General features: G+C 38.3%; 1 protein-coding gene across 2 annotated transcripts in view; it reads left to right on the forward strand.

The window, feature by feature from the left end:
* The first annotated feature begins 2,657 nt into the window (after positions 1 to 2,657).
* Positions 2,658 to 19,004, forward strand: part of LOC119056593 (myosin-1) — a 29,165-nt gene continuing 12,818 nt past the window's right edge. Inside the window, exons 1-23 of one of the 2 annotated variants that reach the window (XM_037155055.2) lie at positions 2,658 to 2,675; positions 2,926 to 2,956; positions 4,536 to 4,779; positions 4,886 to 5,029; positions 5,139 to 5,295; positions 6,357 to 6,384; positions 7,152 to 7,266; positions 7,352 to 7,444; positions 7,579 to 7,642; positions 8,306 to 8,404; positions 8,497 to 8,600; positions 8,800 to 8,938; positions 9,171 to 9,289; positions 9,379 to 9,528; positions 11,421 to 11,591; positions 12,923 to 13,235; positions 13,332 to 13,402; positions 14,893 to 14,980; positions 15,064 to 15,181; positions 15,465 to 15,588; positions 15,677 to 15,813; positions 15,911 to 16,166; positions 18,375 to 18,617. In XM_037155055.2, coding sequence (XP_037010950.2) covers positions 4,576 to 4,779; positions 4,886 to 5,029; positions 5,139 to 5,295; positions 6,357 to 6,384; positions 7,152 to 7,266; positions 7,352 to 7,444; positions 7,579 to 7,642; positions 8,306 to 8,404; positions 8,497 to 8,600; positions 8,800 to 8,938; positions 9,171 to 9,289; positions 9,379 to 9,528; positions 11,421 to 11,591; positions 12,923 to 13,235; positions 13,332 to 13,402; positions 14,893 to 14,980; positions 15,064 to 15,181; positions 15,465 to 15,588; positions 15,677 to 15,813; positions 15,911 to 16,166; positions 18,375 to 18,617 — 2,937 coding nt within the window. In that variant the 5' untranslated portion in view covers positions 2,658 to 2,675; positions 2,926 to 2,956; positions 4,536 to 4,575. Of the gene's footprint in view, positions 2,676 to 2,925; positions 2,957 to 4,535; positions 4,780 to 4,885; positions 5,030 to 5,138; positions 5,296 to 6,356; positions 6,385 to 7,151; positions 7,267 to 7,351; positions 7,445 to 7,578; positions 7,643 to 8,305; positions 8,405 to 8,496; positions 8,601 to 8,799; positions 8,939 to 9,170; positions 9,290 to 9,378; positions 9,529 to 11,420; positions 11,592 to 12,922; positions 13,236 to 13,331; positions 13,403 to 14,892; positions 14,981 to 15,063; positions 15,182 to 15,464; positions 15,589 to 15,676; positions 15,814 to 15,910; positions 16,167 to 18,374; positions 18,618 to 19,004 lie in introns of those variants that run through there. The other variant, XM_037155056.2, reaches the window with a different exon arrangement.

The following is a 19,004-nucleotide window of genomic DNA, read 5'->3' on the forward strand; positions in this document are numbered from 1 at the left end:
CTAAACTGATGTCAAAGCTTCAGTCACAAGGCTGTCAAACAATCACATTCAACCTACTACTGAGAGGTAGTTATGTACTCACTCTTATTTTACATCTGTAGTAATGCCTTAAGACTATACAGTTGTCACTTATTAAGGAAGCCAGTTCTGATGAGCAGAAATCTGAGTCATTTGTATTTCTTTCTAACCTTCCCCTAATACCAGCATATAGTAGGATCTTAGAAAGCTCCTGCTTCCCATGCCATGAACCTAATTTTCCAGGTCTGTGTGAAGGATGCCACTAGCTGTATTCTCATATAGGGAATTCAGACTGAAATAGATCATTAACTCCTCTTGCTTAATAACTGTTATCAAGAGTACAAAACCAAAGTATTATAATATGAAGTTTTCATCATTAATCAGCATGTGGTATTAACACATGCACTGGGCTATGAGTATGACATGAAAGAGTGAGATATGATCTCCCTGTGAAAGTTATAGGGTGGCTATAAAGTTTGGATAAAAAGAAAATATCATTGTACATATTATAATATAATATCGATAAGCTATTAGCCTATGATTCCGGACTTTGTGGCCTCCTGTATAATCATTAAAATATAAACCTCAAAATAGGTTATATATTCAACACACATAATGAGGAGTATGAGTTTGGTCCAAAAACCAGATATGGTAGCATTCTCAATTGTTCAGAGTTTTCCTAGAGGTTTGATTTTTCAACTGGATTCAGTTAAGATCCATCCTTCTTGGATGCATAAAGGAAAAGCTAAAGCAAGCATGTGCAACCTGCATCTCATGGGCCTCATGCATCGCAGCATGGCTATGAAAGCAGCCCAACACAAAATCGTAAATTTACTTAAACATTATGAGATTTTTTTGTGAATATGTGTCGCAATGTATTTAATGTGTGGCCACAATGACTCTTCAACTTCTAGTGTGGCCCAGAAATGCCAAATGGTTGGACACCCCTGAAAGGTTAACTATCCATCTGAATAGGGAGCAAGGTTACAGTGGTTTAAATGGCACTGTGAGACAATAACTTAAATTGGATGTGTAGGAGCTGTTTAACAGGTAATTAGGTTTCACAGTGTCACTGACCTTAGGAAAGTTGTGAAATTGCCCTTCTCACTGCATTGGCTTCTCTTTCATTTTGTTCACATATCACCTGTAATTGCTTATGTGTCTCATAACATGGCAATAATGAAAATCTATGTAGGGCAGGTCAAAAGACTCATAAGATTCTCATCAAATCCTATTGTCAGCATTGTGAAAATGATTTCTCTTCCACAGAATCATTTCCCACATTTTCCAGATGCCCAATAAAGAAAATGGATATGTAATAAATAAAATTATGTTCCTGTGGTAACAAAGCAGGTTAAGAGTTGGCTAGGGAAGCCCGTCTCAGAAGAATGTCTCCTTTAAGACCCCTTATGATGGCTTTAAATTACTCCAGGTGACCAGGGTCTAGATTACTATGTGATTTGTGAAGATCCTCTTCTGTTCTTTGGATTTCAGTTGCATTATTAGTAAGATGAGAGATATGAATTAGATGGTCTAACGGTAACATGATCATGTGACCATTACAACCAGTATCTCCTGATATCTGCTTAAAACAATATATTACCATTAAATCAATTGAAATGCAAGTACAATAACACAGGGATGATTGCAAAACAGGGTATGTTAAGCAAAGTTGGTATCAGTTCCAGACAATGTTGACATAGAGAGATGCAAGTCCACAGAAACAATAAAGCAAATTTTCTTTTACTTAAAATTAGAATAGAAAACAATTTTCACATAGTCTGTAAGCAAAATGTGAAATATATACCATGGGTAGCTGATGGGAAGAAAAGTCATAGTTGCTGCATTTTTAGAGAGAGAAAATCCATGTTTTCTAATATTTTCCTATGTTGAGTTTCAGAGAAGAAACAATTTCACAGGCAACTTTCACTAAATATTAGTGAAAATAAAAACAAAACAAGCAAACAACAAAAACAACAAGAGAAGCGGGATATCTTAGCTCAGAGAGGCAATCCCATCTCAGAGCAAGTCTGAAGTGGGAATGGTATTTTGTGACAATGAATGAGGCAACTGAGTAGGGAAAACAAAAGTTCTCTTTGGCTGCTCTTCGTGGAGAAAATTTTAAAATTCAATTTCCAAGCATTCTTGAAAAAGCACAGTAAATTACAAAAACAAACTATGCATTCTTGGGAAGAGCAAGTAATCTTTTCATGACTCTGTTAAAAATCAGAAACTTCCTTCCCTAGTATAATATCTGCAATTTTCTTTTAATTAAGACTGTCTGTGGGCAGCTGACACAGTTGACAGTGAAACAGTAGAACAGCAGGCAACAAAGTCCAGGGATTCCAGAACAGAGCTGCCTTTGAAAAATCACCTTACATTATTCCAAAGGCAGATCACTTTCAAATTGCCAACAACTCAAATTATTTATAGGAGATTGATTCATATACTTAACCCAATGTGAGAGGAAATATTTCTAATTATATCCAAACATCTTTAATATGAAGGGAATTAATGCTTGGAGACCTTCATTGCCAAAAACATGTTTTGCCAAATATGTTTTAAGAAAGAGGAGGAGGCTACGTGTTTTCCATATTTGACCCTATAAAAGTACCCTTGGAATGAGTATGACTTGTCTTTCCTCATAAAGCTTCAAGGTAAGTGTGAGGACAGGGCTCTGTCTGAGGGGCGGTAAGGGATGTGTGGCTGTCTTCACGCATGCCACACATCCTGGCTCCCATCGTCCCTGGCAGCCCTGCCATGAGGCACCAACTTACTCCAGAGCAATTTTAATTAGATGTGTCGGTGTTCCCAGTCATTTCCTGGTTCTCAGTTAAGAATTACGCATGCTATTATTGGGAATTATTAGAATTTAATTCAGAAGAAATTTATCCTTTTTCTTAACAGTTCTGGCCCACTTCAAAGTTGCAGCTCCAAGGTAAGAAACTGACTTTTTTCTCATTCCTTGCAAGGTGTGAGAAATCTTCTGCAGTGGCTTGGAGAGTGCTCAGGGGATTAGAAAATAAACCCATTTCAATTTCATGGCTAATCATGCTTCCCTTGAAAAATTCTGAGGAGGGTCTTAGAAACTGGTTCTTATGCAGTTATGTCCGTTGTCACATGTGAAAACCCTTTTTCAGAGCCTTCAGGATTTTCATACATATTTTTGCTATTTGCATCATCACAGTTTGTCTTTTAAATAATTGAATTACAACACACAATATAACAACACACAATACACTAACATTTCAGTGTTATTAATTTATAGGAAAAATGTAAATTCCCTATATGATAGCTTTTACTCAGCAATATATAACATAAGAAAACCTTGAGATGCTGTCTAAATGGATTGAATCTTTGCTTTGAAAAGTGACTTAAATCTGAATGTTGTTTCACAATTGTAAAATGAAATTTTTAAAAAGAATGATATGGAAAATAATTATGAGCAGTTTCAGCAAGACAAAGCACTTTAATTGTGTCACTCTAGTCACTGTCATCTGAATGGACAATGTAGAGGTTTGCCTGAGTGCTTTAAGATTTTCTGGAAAAGATAAGTTTATTATTACTTATAATCTTAATTAACAGGATTAATGAAAATTAAAGTGGCAAAAGATGACTCGAAAAAAATCTTGTGGGTTTTTTATAATATTAGTAATACAGCAAGAAAATATAGGTAATAACATGTTAAGTCTTTGAGAAATACTAAAGACAGGCAAAAAAGCTGCATTTGTCAAAATTACAATATAAAAACTAGAGAAGTTGGTAAATAATAGAATATATTTTAATAAAACAAATTCCTTACATTTTTGCTTTATTAGGTAGTCTTTTAAAATTTAAATTTAGAATAAAAAGATTTTCACCACATACAAAATAGTTCCTACAACTTTAGCAACAAATTTATATTATTAATTTTATTCACAAAGCCAGCTTTGAGCTTATTGGCTGTATCTAACCTGTGTTCCAACAGGTGTGAACAATGTCATACAGAGAAAAATGTCCCCTGCCTGCAAGGCACTCATAATCCAACTGGAAGATAAGAACAATAAGTGAGGGATGGAGAACTCCTGCCATTGTCTTAGCTTCACGTTTTGTATAAGCCCATAACAGGCAGTTATACAAATTAATATATATAACAAATGAAACTCAGAAAGCAGCTACAATATCATACATTAAGTAAGCCAGGTTACAATAGTCTCTTTCCAAATGCATGATGAAGTGTCTGTCAGCACTGGCTCAGAGCATGGGCACTGACATTTCGCCTCCAGCCAAGCCAGGGACATGGTCACACTCAATGCAGGGCTAAGCACCAAACTGGTCTGTGACTAAAGAGTATTATTTTATTCAAATTTAAATTTTATTATTTTTTAATTTTTCAATTACAGTCTATGTTCAATATTATTCTAAATTAGTTTTAGACAACAAAGAAATTAGAAAACCATGTAATGCTTTATCTTTTTCAATGTAAATCTAATGGTCCGCTTTCTGAATTTCTATAATATATTTTCTTCTTCTGCCAGGCAGAGTCTTCAACTGGGCTGCCATCAATAACCTGCAGCCATGAGTTCTGACTCCGAGATGGCAGTTTTTGGGGAGGCTGCTCCTTACCTCCGAAAATCTGAAAAGGAGAGAATTGAGGCACAGAACAAGCCCTTTGATGCCAAGTCATCAGTCTTTGTGGTGGATCCTAAGGAGTCCTTTGTGAAAGCGACAGTGCAGAGTAGGGAAGGAGGGAAAGTGACAGCCAAGACTGAAGGTGGAGCTGTGAGTAATACATCTGGACACTATTAATTAGGTTCTGCCTCATTTGGGGTTAGGTGAGTTGACACTACATTTTTTTTAATCTGGTTTCTCTTATTTGACTTGACAGACTGTAACTGTGAAAGATGACCAAGTCTTCCCCATGAACCCTCCCAAGTATGACAAGATTGAGGACATGGCCATGATGACCCACCTGCATGAGCCCGCTGTGCTGTACAACCTCAAAGAGCGTTATGCAGCCTGGATGATCTATGTGAGTTCATTCTCATGCGGTGCTCATACAGGTATTAATATTTCTGAAAAATAGTAGATTATTAAGATTCCTATAAACTAGTTATATTCCTTTTCCCTTTTTGTTATAGACCTACTCAGGCCTGTTCTGTGTCACTGTCAACCCCTACAAGTGGCTGCCAGTGTACAACCCCGAGGTGGTGACCGCCTACCGAGGCAAAAAGCGCCAGGAGGCCCCACCCCACATCTTCTCCATCTCTGACAATGCCTATCAGTTCATGCTGACTGGTGAGTAGAGTGGCTCAACTATCTTTCATATGAATTATTTTACCACCTATATAATCACAAAATATTAAAGCTAAAAAGACCTTTAGAAATAATCTAATCCAACCCCATAGTTGTGCAGAAAAGGTGACTAAAACACAGTAAGGTACATACAGTCAAAGTAGGAACTAAAACTCCATTCTCCTGAGTCCAACTCCATGACTTTACCAGATCATGCTCCTGCTCATCCTTATGAAGTTTGTTTATTCTCCCTATTTAGAAAACCATAATTTATTTTATATATTTCAATAAGAAGAGTTAGATTAATAACTGAATTATATTGTCTGAGTAGAAATAATAAATGTGTTCAATCATTTTGGTGCCTAAGTCTTTAGTTGATTTTGAATTAGATATTTTAGAGATCTCTCTATTTCTTTAAGCCATCAGAGCTCATTTCAGATAATAGCCTCTTTTGAATGAAGTGGTGTATAGAGGGTACAGGCATATATGCAGAAGTTGTTATTTCCCCCTTTAAAAGGATTATATTCTGATTAAAATGCCTTCTTTCATCTGCTCTTTCTTTGACCCAATGTCATACTTTTGGGAAGACTGATTAGAGTTAAGGTTGCAGTCTGTGGTCATGAGACATAGGTGTGTGTGTGGCCAGTTGATCGATTTAGAAAGTAAATCTCAACCTTGGCTTGATTAATACTATTTTAACCTACTAAACTACAGTCCAAAGCCTTAGTATATTGTGCATTTTTCAATTATGTGCATTAATCAGCACTCAGCACGACATTGAAATTTACACATGACAACTAGGGAATGCCTTTGGAAAATATTTTTAAGCCAGAAAGACACACTTCCTGTGTGGGCTTAAGGAATTTAAAATATGACAACATTTATTTTTCTCTTCCTCAACTTCAGAGGCTTAAGAATAACATGATATATAACTTTACAATAATATGTTAAAAACTCCATTGGATATGATATTTATACTCAACACCCTAAGTGTTTTTCTGTAGAAAGTTCTGTTTGTGTAACTAGTATATATGCTAATTAACCACTGTCTTCTTCCCCCCCAGATCGGGAGAATCAGTCTATCTTAATCACGTATGTATTACTATTTTGAGGCATGTTAGTATTTTATTTTCACTGGGAAAATAAAAACCAAAAGAAGAAATTAGTTAATGTCCACACACTAAAGCAATGGCATAATTAGCCTAAAATTAAATATTGTTTTCATTCCCAAGGTTCAGACTTCATCAGAATGTAAAATAACAATGTTGCAAGATACAACATTTACTAGTCCAGTCTTCAAAGTTCCACAGGACTCACAAGGGAGTAGGAGATATAAAACCCATTCTTAGACATGGCCAAAACCTGGTACAGGACAGAAAGCAACACACAGCCTTCTGTAGGTTAAGGGTTTGGGAATGCACTAGTGGTTCACTTTTAAGACCTGCTTGAGGAATGTCTATTCCTTCAAAGACCTAACTTGAGCCATGTCTTTGGTCTAAAGGAAATGAAGAATACTGCATTGTCTCAGAGTTTTTTACTAATTGTTTAATTTCCTATCTAATTGTTGAGTGGCTACATTTTGGACTTCTCAAGCCCAGGCCTCAGCACTTAGGAGGAATCCTGGCATATCTGAAGCACTAAAGAAATATGTGTTACATGAATAATGAATTAATTTCCCTATGTCTAGTTAGTGATAACCAATAAAGGTAAAGAGCTATATGTAGGCTGAAGAAAAAGATCTAGAAGACTCTGACATAGACACATAAAAATAGGTCCATGGGTAGTAAGTACTGATGGTGGAAGTAGTTTCATTTGTTACATGACTTAATTTCTTATATATGTTTGGTCCTGTTTTACAGTGGAGAATCTGGTGCAGGAAAGACTGTGAACACTAAGCGTGTCATCCAGTACTTTGCAACAATTGCAGTTACTGGGGAGAAGAAGAAGGAGGAAGCTACCTCTGGCAAAATGCAGGTGAGAGCCAGAGTCAGAACCAAGGCTGCTGGGGCTCTTGGAAAGTCCAGGGCCTCAGATGTGAGCACTGCTCTTACCTTTGCAGGGGACTCTGGAAGATCAAATCATCAGTGCCAACCCCCTACTGGAGGCCTTTGGCAATGCCAAGACTGTGAGGAATGACAACTCTTCTCGCTTTGTAAGTCTCTTGGTCACAGAAGGGTTTTCTCAGCCCAAAATGCCAGAGAAAGCATGTCTGAGTTATTATTTCAATCTCCTCTTTCTTGTGTGCTCCCAGCTTTGTACATAATGTCATTTTTTTTCACTTGCAAGGGTAAATTCATCAGGATCCACTTTGGTACCACAGGGAAGCTGGCTTCTGCTGATATTGAAACATGTGAGTAACAGGACCGCCTAGATGGAATCCAAAGATGACAAATGATGGTTTGGAGGAACATCTTGCAGCTCCCGCTGAGCCTGGAGTCTGTGAAACACCAGTCTGCTGCCAAACGTGCCCACGGTTAATGCCAATCTTACCCAGAGTCCATGGTGTGCTTTATCCATGTCAGTCATGAGCTAATGAATCTGTAGCAACTGCCAGGAGCTGCTGGGCTTGTCAGAATTATTCCAGCCTCAGAATTAATGTCAAGTTTTTTCTAAGAAAAAAACCTAACACTAGGGTTAAATGAGTTGCCTCTGGGTTGAGTAAGTGCAACTACTTCTTAGTCAGAGCCTTGATAAAATTTTGTTTTTTGTATTCCCTGTATTATAAAGTGAGAAGAGATCCTGGGGGGAGAGAGGTTATCAAGAGTCAAGTATATTTCATACATTAAGGGTCTTCTGTACGAGAAATGAATATGCTTTGGGCCAGCTTGCCTTAGTTTCTTTTTAGAGATGGAGAAGCAACTGCCATTGTAGAGATGTAATGTGTGATACCTCATGGTAACATTCAGCTGAAGTATCAGGGGGCCAGTGAAATCTAGGTAATGACCCCAAGTGCCAACACCACTCCAGAAACTTTACAATCTCCCCATAATCCAGTATCTACTTTGCATTGCAGACCTTCTGGAGAAGTCTAGAGTTACTTTCCAGCTAAAGGCAGAAAGAAGTTACCATATTTTTTATCAGATCATGTCAAACAAGAAGCCAGAGCTAATTGGTAAGAAAGAACTTAAATTTATAAGCTAGGGGTTAATTGCTTTATTCATACATTCCAATATAAAAGATATCCCCTGAATTCTGTGTACTCAGAAATGCTCCTGATCACCACCAACCCATATGACTATGCTTTCGTCAGTCAAGGGGAGATCACAGTCCCCAGCATTGATGACCAAGAAGAGCTAATGGCCACAGATGTAAGTTACACACACACACACACACACACACACACACTCTCTCTCTCTCTCTCTCTCTCTCTTATTTTAAAAATCCATTATGTTTGGGAATAACGATAGCAACCTGCCATAGGTGTGTGGTTAAGGAGATAGTATAAGTTCTCCTAAATAAATCAGTGTCTTCTGCCCTAACTTTTTTACTTCTCTTTTGTCCTGGCAGAGTGCCATTGATATTCTGGGCTTCACTTCTGATGAAAGAGTGTCCATCTATAAGCTCACAGGGGGAGTAATGCATTATGGGAACATGAAATTCAAGCAAAAGCAGCGTGAGGAGCAAGCTGAGCCAGATGGCACTGAAGGTACCAGATGAAGCTCCATCTGTGTTTAATAAGGGGACCTAGGCCAAAAATAAAAATAAAAAAAGAAAGGCCATTCCAAATTCATGTCTCCTTTAGAGTGGAGTTTCTGATGAACATGTACAAGTTCATCCCCACACAGACTTTCTATAAAGTGATTCACTAATCAGTCTGCCCCTGTGAAATGTGGGGTGCACTGTAGGTCATGTTGGGCACCTGAATTGTGTCTCTACAGTTGCTGACAAGGCAGCCTATCTCCAGGGTCTGAACTCTGCTGACCTGCTGAAAGCCCTCTGCTACCCCAGGGTCAAGGTCGGTAACGAGTATGTCACCAAAGGCCAGACTGTACAGCAGGTAAGCACATGACTCCAGTGAATGACACACATTCTAAATCTCACAATGTATCTTTAAGAATACCAACCACTATTTCTATGCCCACGAAGGTGTACAACTCAGTGGGTGCTCTGGCCAAAGCCGTCTATGAGAAGATGTTCCTGTGGATGGTCACCCGCATCAACCAGCAGCTGGACACTAAGCAGCCCAGGCAGTACTTCATTGGGGTCTTGGACATTGCTGGCTTTGAGATCTTTGATGTGAGTGAACAGAAACTTTGTAGCAGGAAATTAGAAATCATGCTGCTACAATCAATATTAGAAAAGGTCTATGAAAGAATAGTTGTCCTCTAAACTAAATAGATATGTGAAAAAAGACCAAAGCCCATAAAAGAGCAGGAAATTTGGAGTGAGACACATGGGGACTCAAACTCCACCCCTGTCAATTCCTACTTAGGTAAACTTGGATAATGTGAATGGTATCTGACCACTCGTGAAGCTAATTCAACTATGACATTTAAGTATTCCTAACATTCCAAACAACACACTTACTTCTGGACTATTCTGCTAGTTAAAAGCCCCAAGCACAATACTGACTATTCTGCCAGTATTTAAAGCCCCAAGCACAAATTCCAAGCATATAGGTACTCAGTAAATGATAAAGAAGATGATGAGGGTGACAAAGATGACAGTGAGGGAAACAATGACAAATTCAAAGAAAGACTTCAGGATTCCTATCTGCTCTGAAATATCCAGGTATAGAGGATGGATGTGACATTGTAAAGTAACTCAAATTCACCTGCCTAAGAAGGAATACCTGCCATACAGCTTAGGAAACAGAGTACCAAAGCCCTCTACCTGACAGATGTGTCTGATCCACATGTTGCATTTCTACACCTTTTCCTATGAATTGATTGATAGACACTGGAGGGATCTTTCTGAATTTTAGGGGCAAGGGCAACTCCAGAAAGCCCCAAGCCCACATGGGAAGAAAGGAATAATCCAGCACCAAGCAGGAAGAAGAGCAATTCATGCTTTTTTCAAATAAGAAGCCTAACAACAGTGCACACTTGCAATGTCTTTCGAGTTTTTTTAAAGCAGATTTATTGAGATATAATTCACATACCATAAAATTTGCCTATTTAACTCATGCTTTTCAATGTACTTATAGATTTGTGCAGTCATCACGACAATTTTAGAAAATTTTCATCTCCTCAGCAAGAAACCCATTCCCCATTAAGCCATTCCTTACTTCTCTGTCCCCCAACCCTTGATAAAACACTTATCTTCTTTCAGTCTCTATGGATTCACCTCTTCTAGACATTTCACAGGAATGGAACCATACAATACATGGTCCTTTATGACTGGCTTCTTTCACTTACTGTAGTGTTTGTAAGGTTCATCTGTGTGGTAAAATCTCTTTGACTTCTGTGTATGGTGAAACTGTTCCTAGAAACAAGCATTCACAATAGTTTTTAGATCTAGACATCTTGAACAGTAAAGCAGAGCAGACTTCGAGTTCTAATACTGAGTAAAAAGATTGGCTCTGCTGTCAAAGCACTGGAACCCCTGCCATGCCCCTTACTAGCAGGATCCTGCTCATGTTACACAACCTCTCTAATACCGTTTCCTCCTCCATGAAACAGGGAAATAGTACCATCTTAAATAGGAGGCTGTGAGGATTAAATGCAATAATTTATACAAGCACTTAGCACAGTGTCTAGCATATAGTAAATGTTCAACAAATGTTAGTTGTTGAATTTTTATTCTTATTATTAATAATAACATACAGACCACAGTGGCTCACATGTATCACCCTAGCTAGTTATACAGCATAATCATAAAGAGAAAATTACTAAGAAATCACTAACTAACAAAAATAGATATTGTGAAAACCAAATAATTGTTTTACTGCACAGTAAGCATATTCAAACTCTGTTTATTCCTCTTTAGGGAACACTTCCAACAAGGGTGGTGACACATACTAGTCTACAGTAGCAAAACAGGCATGAGGGAAATGGAGGCTTGCTAGAGGATAGGTGAAGCCACGTCATTCCAAGAGGGCAGTTGGACTAGCTAACTAAGAAAAGCCCCTATCAAATAGAAGCTTTTATTACAAAATGAATGTTAATTTGTATTTTCCATTCATTTAGTTCAACAGCCTGGAACAGCTGTGCATCAACTTCACCAACGAGAAACTGCAACAGTTTTTCAACCACCACATGTTCGTGCTGGAGCAGGAGGAGTACAAGAAGGAAGGCATCGAGTGGGAGTTCATTGACTTCGGGATGGACCTGGCTGCCTGCATTGAGCTCATCGAGAAGGTAAAGAAGTCATTGCACTCCCCAGGGATGGCTGCTCTTTAGTTGGGACCATCACCTCTTTGCTCTCTTTCCTGCTAATACATTGCTGCCCCTCACCACTCACTGCCAGGCTGTGAGCCCTCAGAGAGTAGGGTCCCCTCCTGTACAAAGCCTAAGTGTCTAGAAAGCACCCAGAACCTGTTCAGATACCTGGAGAGGTGCACGGGTGGTTAAGATCCCAGGGCTCAGTTATCCCTAAGAATGTCATGGGGAGCCCAGCAGGGACCGTGGCATGTCATACCTCTCTGGCTTATCCAAAGACCCACAGAGGAGGGACTGTGGAGCACTGGGGGTCTTGGGATGTTACTCTGAAAACAGCAAATAACATTAACTTTACAAAAAGGAATTCCATAGTGTTTTGAGTACTAGTTATGTTGGAAGGAAGTGACTACTAAGAAATTCAGATATGATTGTTTAAAATATTATTTGTGTAAGGGGGGATCCAGAAAGCAAAATTTATTTATAAAAATTGTGTATTTATTCTTACGTTTAAACTTTAGTCACCTTCAAAGTACTCTCCATTTGATGTAATACACCTATTGAGATGTTTTTTCTGCTGCTCAAAACAGTTTTTGAACTTGTTGATTTTGATGCTTTTTAGTGCTTCTGCCATTTTTTTGTTTCACCTTTTCCACATTGGCAAAATGTTTCCCTTTGAGGCCTTTTTCCACTTGGGAAAACAACAACAAAACACGGTTGCTCAGGGCAAGATCAGGTGAATAGGGAGGGTGGGATGTTTTTGTCAAAAATTGCTGAACACTGAGCATGGTGTGGGTAGGTGCTCTCATAAATCACCCATCATGAAATGGGCAAACACTCAAAAAAAAGTCACTTAAGCTGAATGCAGCCTCTCACAACAATGCCAGCTGGTGCACTGATGCAGATGGGTTCCTAGAACACTCACCTAGCAGGGGAAGCCTGTACTACAAGGGGCCTGCCCTCCAGAAGATAATTCCATTTTGGGGGGTCCCCCCTCATATTACTTTATGTCTATGTACATAGCTACAGTTTTTGTAAACCTATTGCTAAAAGCAAGCTACATTTATATACACATAATTTCACTCCATGTACTTTGTTCAATAAATATTAATTAAGCACCTACTATATGTCAGCACTATTCCGTCATTGCACCAAACAGGCCAAGAACCTTGCTCTCTCAGCACTTACAGTCCAGTGCTCCTAGTAACAGAGTGTCAGCACCAAGGAGGTTGTCTTTGGCTCCTGCAGACAATGGAGTCATTGGAATATACTAGTATCAAATACTGAGGTACAGCCTGTTATCCTCCTTCTAGCCTATGGGCATCTTCTCCATCCTGGAAGAGGAGTGCATGTTCCCCAAGGCCACAGACACTTCCTTCAAGAACAAGCTGTATGAACAGCACCTGGGCAAGTCCAACAACTTCCAGAAGCCCAAGCCTGCCAAAGGCAAGGTTGAGGCCCACTTCTCACTGGTGCACTATGCAGGCACCGTGGACTACAACATTGCTGGCTGGCTTGACAAGAACAAGGACCCCCTGAATGAAACAGTGGTCGGGCTGTACCAGAAGTCATCACTGAAAACTTTAGCTTACCTCTTCTCTGGGGCAGCAGCAGCTGCTGAAGCAGGTACTTTTCAACAGAATTAATCTTTTCCTGAATGTATAAAGCCTAAACTGATGAAGCCTGCACTATGACTGCTTGTGCTTTCTCTGTCCTCCTCAGAGTCTGGTGGTGGAAAGAAAGGTGGAAAGAAGAAGGGTTCTTCCTTCCAGACTGTGTCTGCTCTCTTCAGGGTAAAAATTTCATTTTCTTTAATTAGATGCAGGAAATTAAAATTTTCTTCATTGGGTGGGGAAGGGGAAGTAATGTTGCAAGGATTGGAGAACTAAATATGACTCAAGGAGATAGATAGGTCAGTAGGTAGTGGTAGAACTCAGTCTCAGGGAGGTCTGCAGTAGTTTGGAAGAGATACTCAAAGTAAGATAGGAGACACAGGCCTCAGGAGGGATGACAGTGAATTGCAGAAATCAGTATGAGATGGTGAAATTCAATTTGTGGGTCAGGAGATTAAGTCATTTGACACTTAAAAGTTTCTATTGTGATGGATTTACTTGAGATGTTGGGAACTCTAAATGATGTTAAGTGCTTAAGTGTATATTGGTATAGAACCGAAATGAGTAGGTTTCAAAGGCTGAGTATAGAATAATAATAAGGATTGGAAGCTGACCTGAAAGAAGAGTAAGAACCAGATGGGATAAGAAATAGTCCTTTAAGGAAAACTTACTTTTGACAATCCAATCTGTAAAAAACTGAAGCTCTAGTTATTCTGAGAAGCCAGTATTTCCTTGGGAAATATCTCACACTTGGTAACATAACTGTCAGTTTTCTGCCAGTCCTGAGAATAAGGCATTGTAAAGCCACTTTCTATGGAACCAGAAAGAGGACACAGCTGTCTAACTATGATAAGGAATAAGCTTGTGATAGGGAAGCAGAAACAACTAAAAGTCATGTAAAGAAAGAAATGGAGCCCTGGCAGGTGTGGCTCAGCTGGCTGGACCGTCACTGTGTACACCAAAGGGCCCGGGGTTTGGTTCTCAGTCAGGGCACATAAGTGGGTTGCAGGTTTGATCCCTGGTTGAGGTGCGTATGGGAGGCAACCAGTCTATGTTTCTGTCTCACATTGTTGTTTCTCTCTCTTTCTCCCTCTGTCTAAAATCAATAAATATATAGTTTTAAAGTTTTTAAAAGAAAGAAATGAAGATTTGGAGAAAGACATTGAATTATTTGTAAAACTAGACCACATATCTAGGCAAAAGAGTATGGGTAGGGCATTCCCATATGAGAATATTACTAATTTTACAACATATGCTATCCCATTCAACAGCAGTGAACAACACTTCAACATCTAGTGTATGTCTGTGTGTGTGTGTGTGTGTATATATATATATATACACACACATACACAAAAAATAGGAAATAGAAGATCATTTTAGAAATGTGGAAATTCCAGAGGTAACTCTTTAGAAATTCAAATTCAAATCTGGATAAGTACTGGAAGTATCAGAGGGAATGCTTTGTAAAGTATATGATTGTCTAACCATTAATCTGTACACCTGAAAATAACACAAAATAATATTGAATATAAACAGTAATTGACCAATAAAGTTAAAAAATTAATAATTAAGAAGTTAAATCAATATCATGGATCACAATGATTATGTTTGTATATATGAATGTATGAAATAGTATACTTTTTAAAACAAATATTCATACGGTTCTACAGGAAAATCTGAATAAGCTGATGACCAACCTGAGGAGCACTCACCCTCACTTTGTACGGTGCATCATCCCCAATGAAACCAAAACACCTGGTAAAGACAGTTCTGACATCCACACAAGCTCCAGTGTGTTTGCTTTAGACCATGAAATGAGACATGCATATTCTTCCTTTTAGGGGCCATGGAGCATGAACTTGTCCTGCACCAGCTGAGGTGTAATGGCGTGCTGGAAGGCATCCGCATCTGTAGGAAAGGATTCCCAAGCAGAATCCTTTATGCAGATTTCAAACAGAGGTCAGACTTTTTTACTACAAATTATTTTAAGAGATTCTTCTTATTTGCTTTAATTTTTCAATAGAAAAACATTTGCACCTTCTATTAAAATTGAAGAGAAACAAATTTAACTGACTCTGTATTGACATACCAGAAGTTTGACACCCTTTGAATATATGGAGAATAAAATGGTAGACATGATTTCTTATGTTTGTTAGACTACCCAACAACTATGTTGTTTCTATAGTAAGGCAGGGAGACTCCTTATTCATGACACCAACTATATCATTTATTTGTTAAACAGATACAAGGTATTAAATGCAAGTGCTATCCCTGAAGGACAATTCATTGACAGTAAGAAGGCTTCTGAGAAACTCCTTGGGTCCATTGATGTTGACCACACCCAGTATAAATTTGGTCACACCAAGGTAATAGTCTCTAAAGTCTACCTGATGTTATTTCCGTCCCTTTGAAGTTTACACAAAGTTTCTGATGTACATCTCTCCCCATGCACAGGTCTTCTTCAAGGCTGGTCTTCTGGGGCTCCTAGAAGAGATGCGAGATGATAAGCTGGCCCAGCTGATTACCCGAACCCAGGCCAGGTGCAGAGGGTTCTTGGCAAGAGTGGAGTACCAGAAGATGGTGGAGAGAAGGTATTAATAGGGATAATTTACTAAACCCCATCAGCCATGGTTTTAAATTCTTATTCCTGTTATAATCTGACTTTGAAAATTTCTGTTCTTGTCACAGAGAGTCCATCTTCTGCATCCAGTACAATGTCCGTGCTTTCATGAATGTGAAGCACTGGCCCTGGATGAAGCTATATTTCAAGATCAAGCCCCTCCTCAAGAGTGCAGAGACAGAGAAGGAGATGGCCAACATGAAAGAAGAATTTGAGAAGACCAAAGAAAGTCTTGCAAAGGCTGAGGCCAAAAGGAAAGAACTAGAAGAAAAAATGGTTGTTCTGATGCAAGAGAAAAATGACCTACAACTCCAGGTTCAAGCTGTGAGTGTCAGAACCCATTTCTTGTCATCTGATGCTAAAATTTTATTTAAGCAGTTCTAGGGGAGAGTCTAGATTCCACCTAACTGAGGGACTTACTATCAATCTTTCCTAATTCACGGCTCCTGAGAATGTTCTATAAAATTTCATATGCAATGTTACTGAAAAGAACTGTGATTGGATCCCTCACTGTTAAGAAGGGAAACACAAGTGTTTTTCCTTTCCAACTATTGTTTCTCCTTGGCAAAATATAGGCAGGAAAAGATGATCTTTGCTGCCTAAGATTCTCCCTACTAAAAATGCAAAAAGGGGTAGTGAAAAAAAGAACAAAATTGACAGTGGAGAAGGAAGAGACTTTGGATGCAAATGAATCAACTTACAACCAATATTCTGAATTTTTATATCTATGCCTCCCCCTGGCATAGATATATGAACTCTCTGTAGAAACACTCTAGTACCTGAAAGAATAGGATCATTGCAAGGATAACAACAATATTATCTATAAGTAGTATCATTTTTTATGCAAAGCATGAGAGATAGTGTTGATATGTCCCAATAAATATTCAGAGACTTGGTCTATGGCCATATCACCCTGAATGCACCTATCTCATCTGATCTTGGAAGCTAAGCAGGGTCGGGCCTGGTTAGTACTTGGACGGGAGAATATTCAGAGACTTGGGAAGAAATAGTTGATCAAACATCACAGCCTAACCCATTTCAGTGAACCAAATGACATGAGAATTTGAGTTGCTATCATTGAAATCAACAACTGAAACATTACAGGTTATCCTCTAGTTTTGTTTTGTTTTGTTTTTTTCTTAATTCAGAAGGGAATCTATATTGGAACTGTAAGTTTGGGACACATAACTAAAAAATTTAAAGGAAGATGAATCCTAACCTAGGTTGGCCTTGTGACTTTCCTCGTAGTTTACATACATCAGGGTTTTCTAAATTGAAAAGAGGTTCATCATACCTTCAAAAATCAAAGGATAATTACAGGGGGTACCCATGCTATATCCAAGCATAATCCTCTTCTTTGAGTATAGAATGACCTCTTTTCAACATTATTCTGTCAACTATCCATTTAATAAGTATTTGTTGAAGTTCCAAACACAACGTATACAACTCTGAGGAAGAGATATGGCCTCTGCTCTCAGAAAGATTATAGTTTAACTCCTGACTCTTCTCACAAGAAGCATGCTTATTGCTTCTCTGAGAACCAACTTTAACTTGTTCAGTTCCCCTTAGTTCTTCCAGATGCTACCTTTAGTTCTCAGCTACTCTGTCACTGTAGGACATGTCTTCCCTTTAAGTCACTTTTCTGATATTACCCCCCCTCCTAGCAACCTGAGAGATATACAACAATTGTGTTTGTTTTTCATACCCTAATTTTTCCTGGAAATAAATATTAAATAAAACTGACTTATCTGAAATTGTATACGAACACATTTAGTGTACAGGAAAAAAAGTTTTCCATAGCCATGGCTGGGTCTGAAGAGTAAACTGACAAAAATAGATAAACAAGAAAAAAGCATACACGTTTTATTAAATGTTTGCATATTTAAATATACAAAAAGGGAATCTTCACAAGAAGACTTGAAGAAGTGACAGAAGCAGAAAGCTTTGATACCTTTCAGACAAAGAAAAAAGAAATTTGTAAAGAGTTGAAAAGACACAGGAGTTTACACTAAGGGTAGTTAATGATAAAGATGTAACTAAAAAGATAAGGGTTAGTATAATAAGATTGGTTTATACAGACTCCTTGGTCCCCAATTTCCCATCTCTGGTAATAAGAACATCTTTCCTCCTAGTATGGAGAGGAGGAACCATTAACTTGGGAGTTTTATGACCTAATTAAGGAAAATGGTGAGGGGATGTGATCAGAGTGACCTTCCTTGTTCTGCTATTTTTCCAAATTCCTTCAGCTTAAGATTTTCAATATGCCAAAGTGCCATATTTTGAAAGAGTGTACCCTGAACCCCATTATTTAAGTATAATGTATCATAATTTCACCAGGAACCATGACTTAAACTCCTTTATTTTACCTTCAGTGTCATAAGTGTCCAATATATATTTACTAAATGATGGAAAGCTAATAAAAATTAACCTAAGGCTTTAAAACACAATTTAATCTTTTGGTTTCAAAATATTAATGACATCTGAAAATATCCAGAGAACTAAAATATAAATGTGTCTATTGTTTTTTCTCAGGAAGCAGATAGCTTGGCTGATGCAGAGGAAAGATGTGACCAGCTAATCAAAGCAAAAATCCAGCTGGAGGCCAAAATCAAAGAGGTGACTGAGAGAGCTGAGGATGAGGAAGAGATCAATGCTGAGCTGACAGCCAAGAAGAGGAAACTGGAGGATGAATGTTCAGAGCTGAAGAAAGACATTGATGACCTTGAGCTGACACTGGCCAAGGTTGAAAAGGAGAAACATGCCACAGAGAACAAGGTATAAATCATGCTCCACTTTAGAGTATTTACAAATACTAGCTTGTTCCTGAAGTATTTCAATTGCAAGTTTATCATAGAATTATTAAATATGAAGGGAAAATACTATCAAGATTATGTCATCTATTTAGTATTTACCATTTCTACTTATTTATCTTGACTTTTACCTCACATATTTTTCAGGTACATACACCTGGGTTAGCTTGTAGTTTCCCTTTCTAATTGGGCTGACATTGTCCTAAAATAGTACCATGTTTTTAGCAAGATGACAGGATGTATATCATTAGCTATCAGAGAGATGCAAATTAAAACCACAATGAGATACCACTTTACACCAGTCAGGATGGCTATCATAAACAAAGCAACAAACAACAAATGTTGGAGAGGG

This window comes from Artibeus jamaicensis, unplaced genomic scaffold (genome assembly GCF_021234435.1).
Source record: "Artibeus jamaicensis isolate MK-2021 breed Jamaican fruit bat unplaced genomic scaffold, CSHL_Jam_final contig_781, whole genome shotgun sequence".
Lineage (NCBI taxonomy): Eukaryota > Metazoa > Chordata > Mammalia > Chiroptera > Phyllostomidae > Artibeus > Artibeus jamaicensis.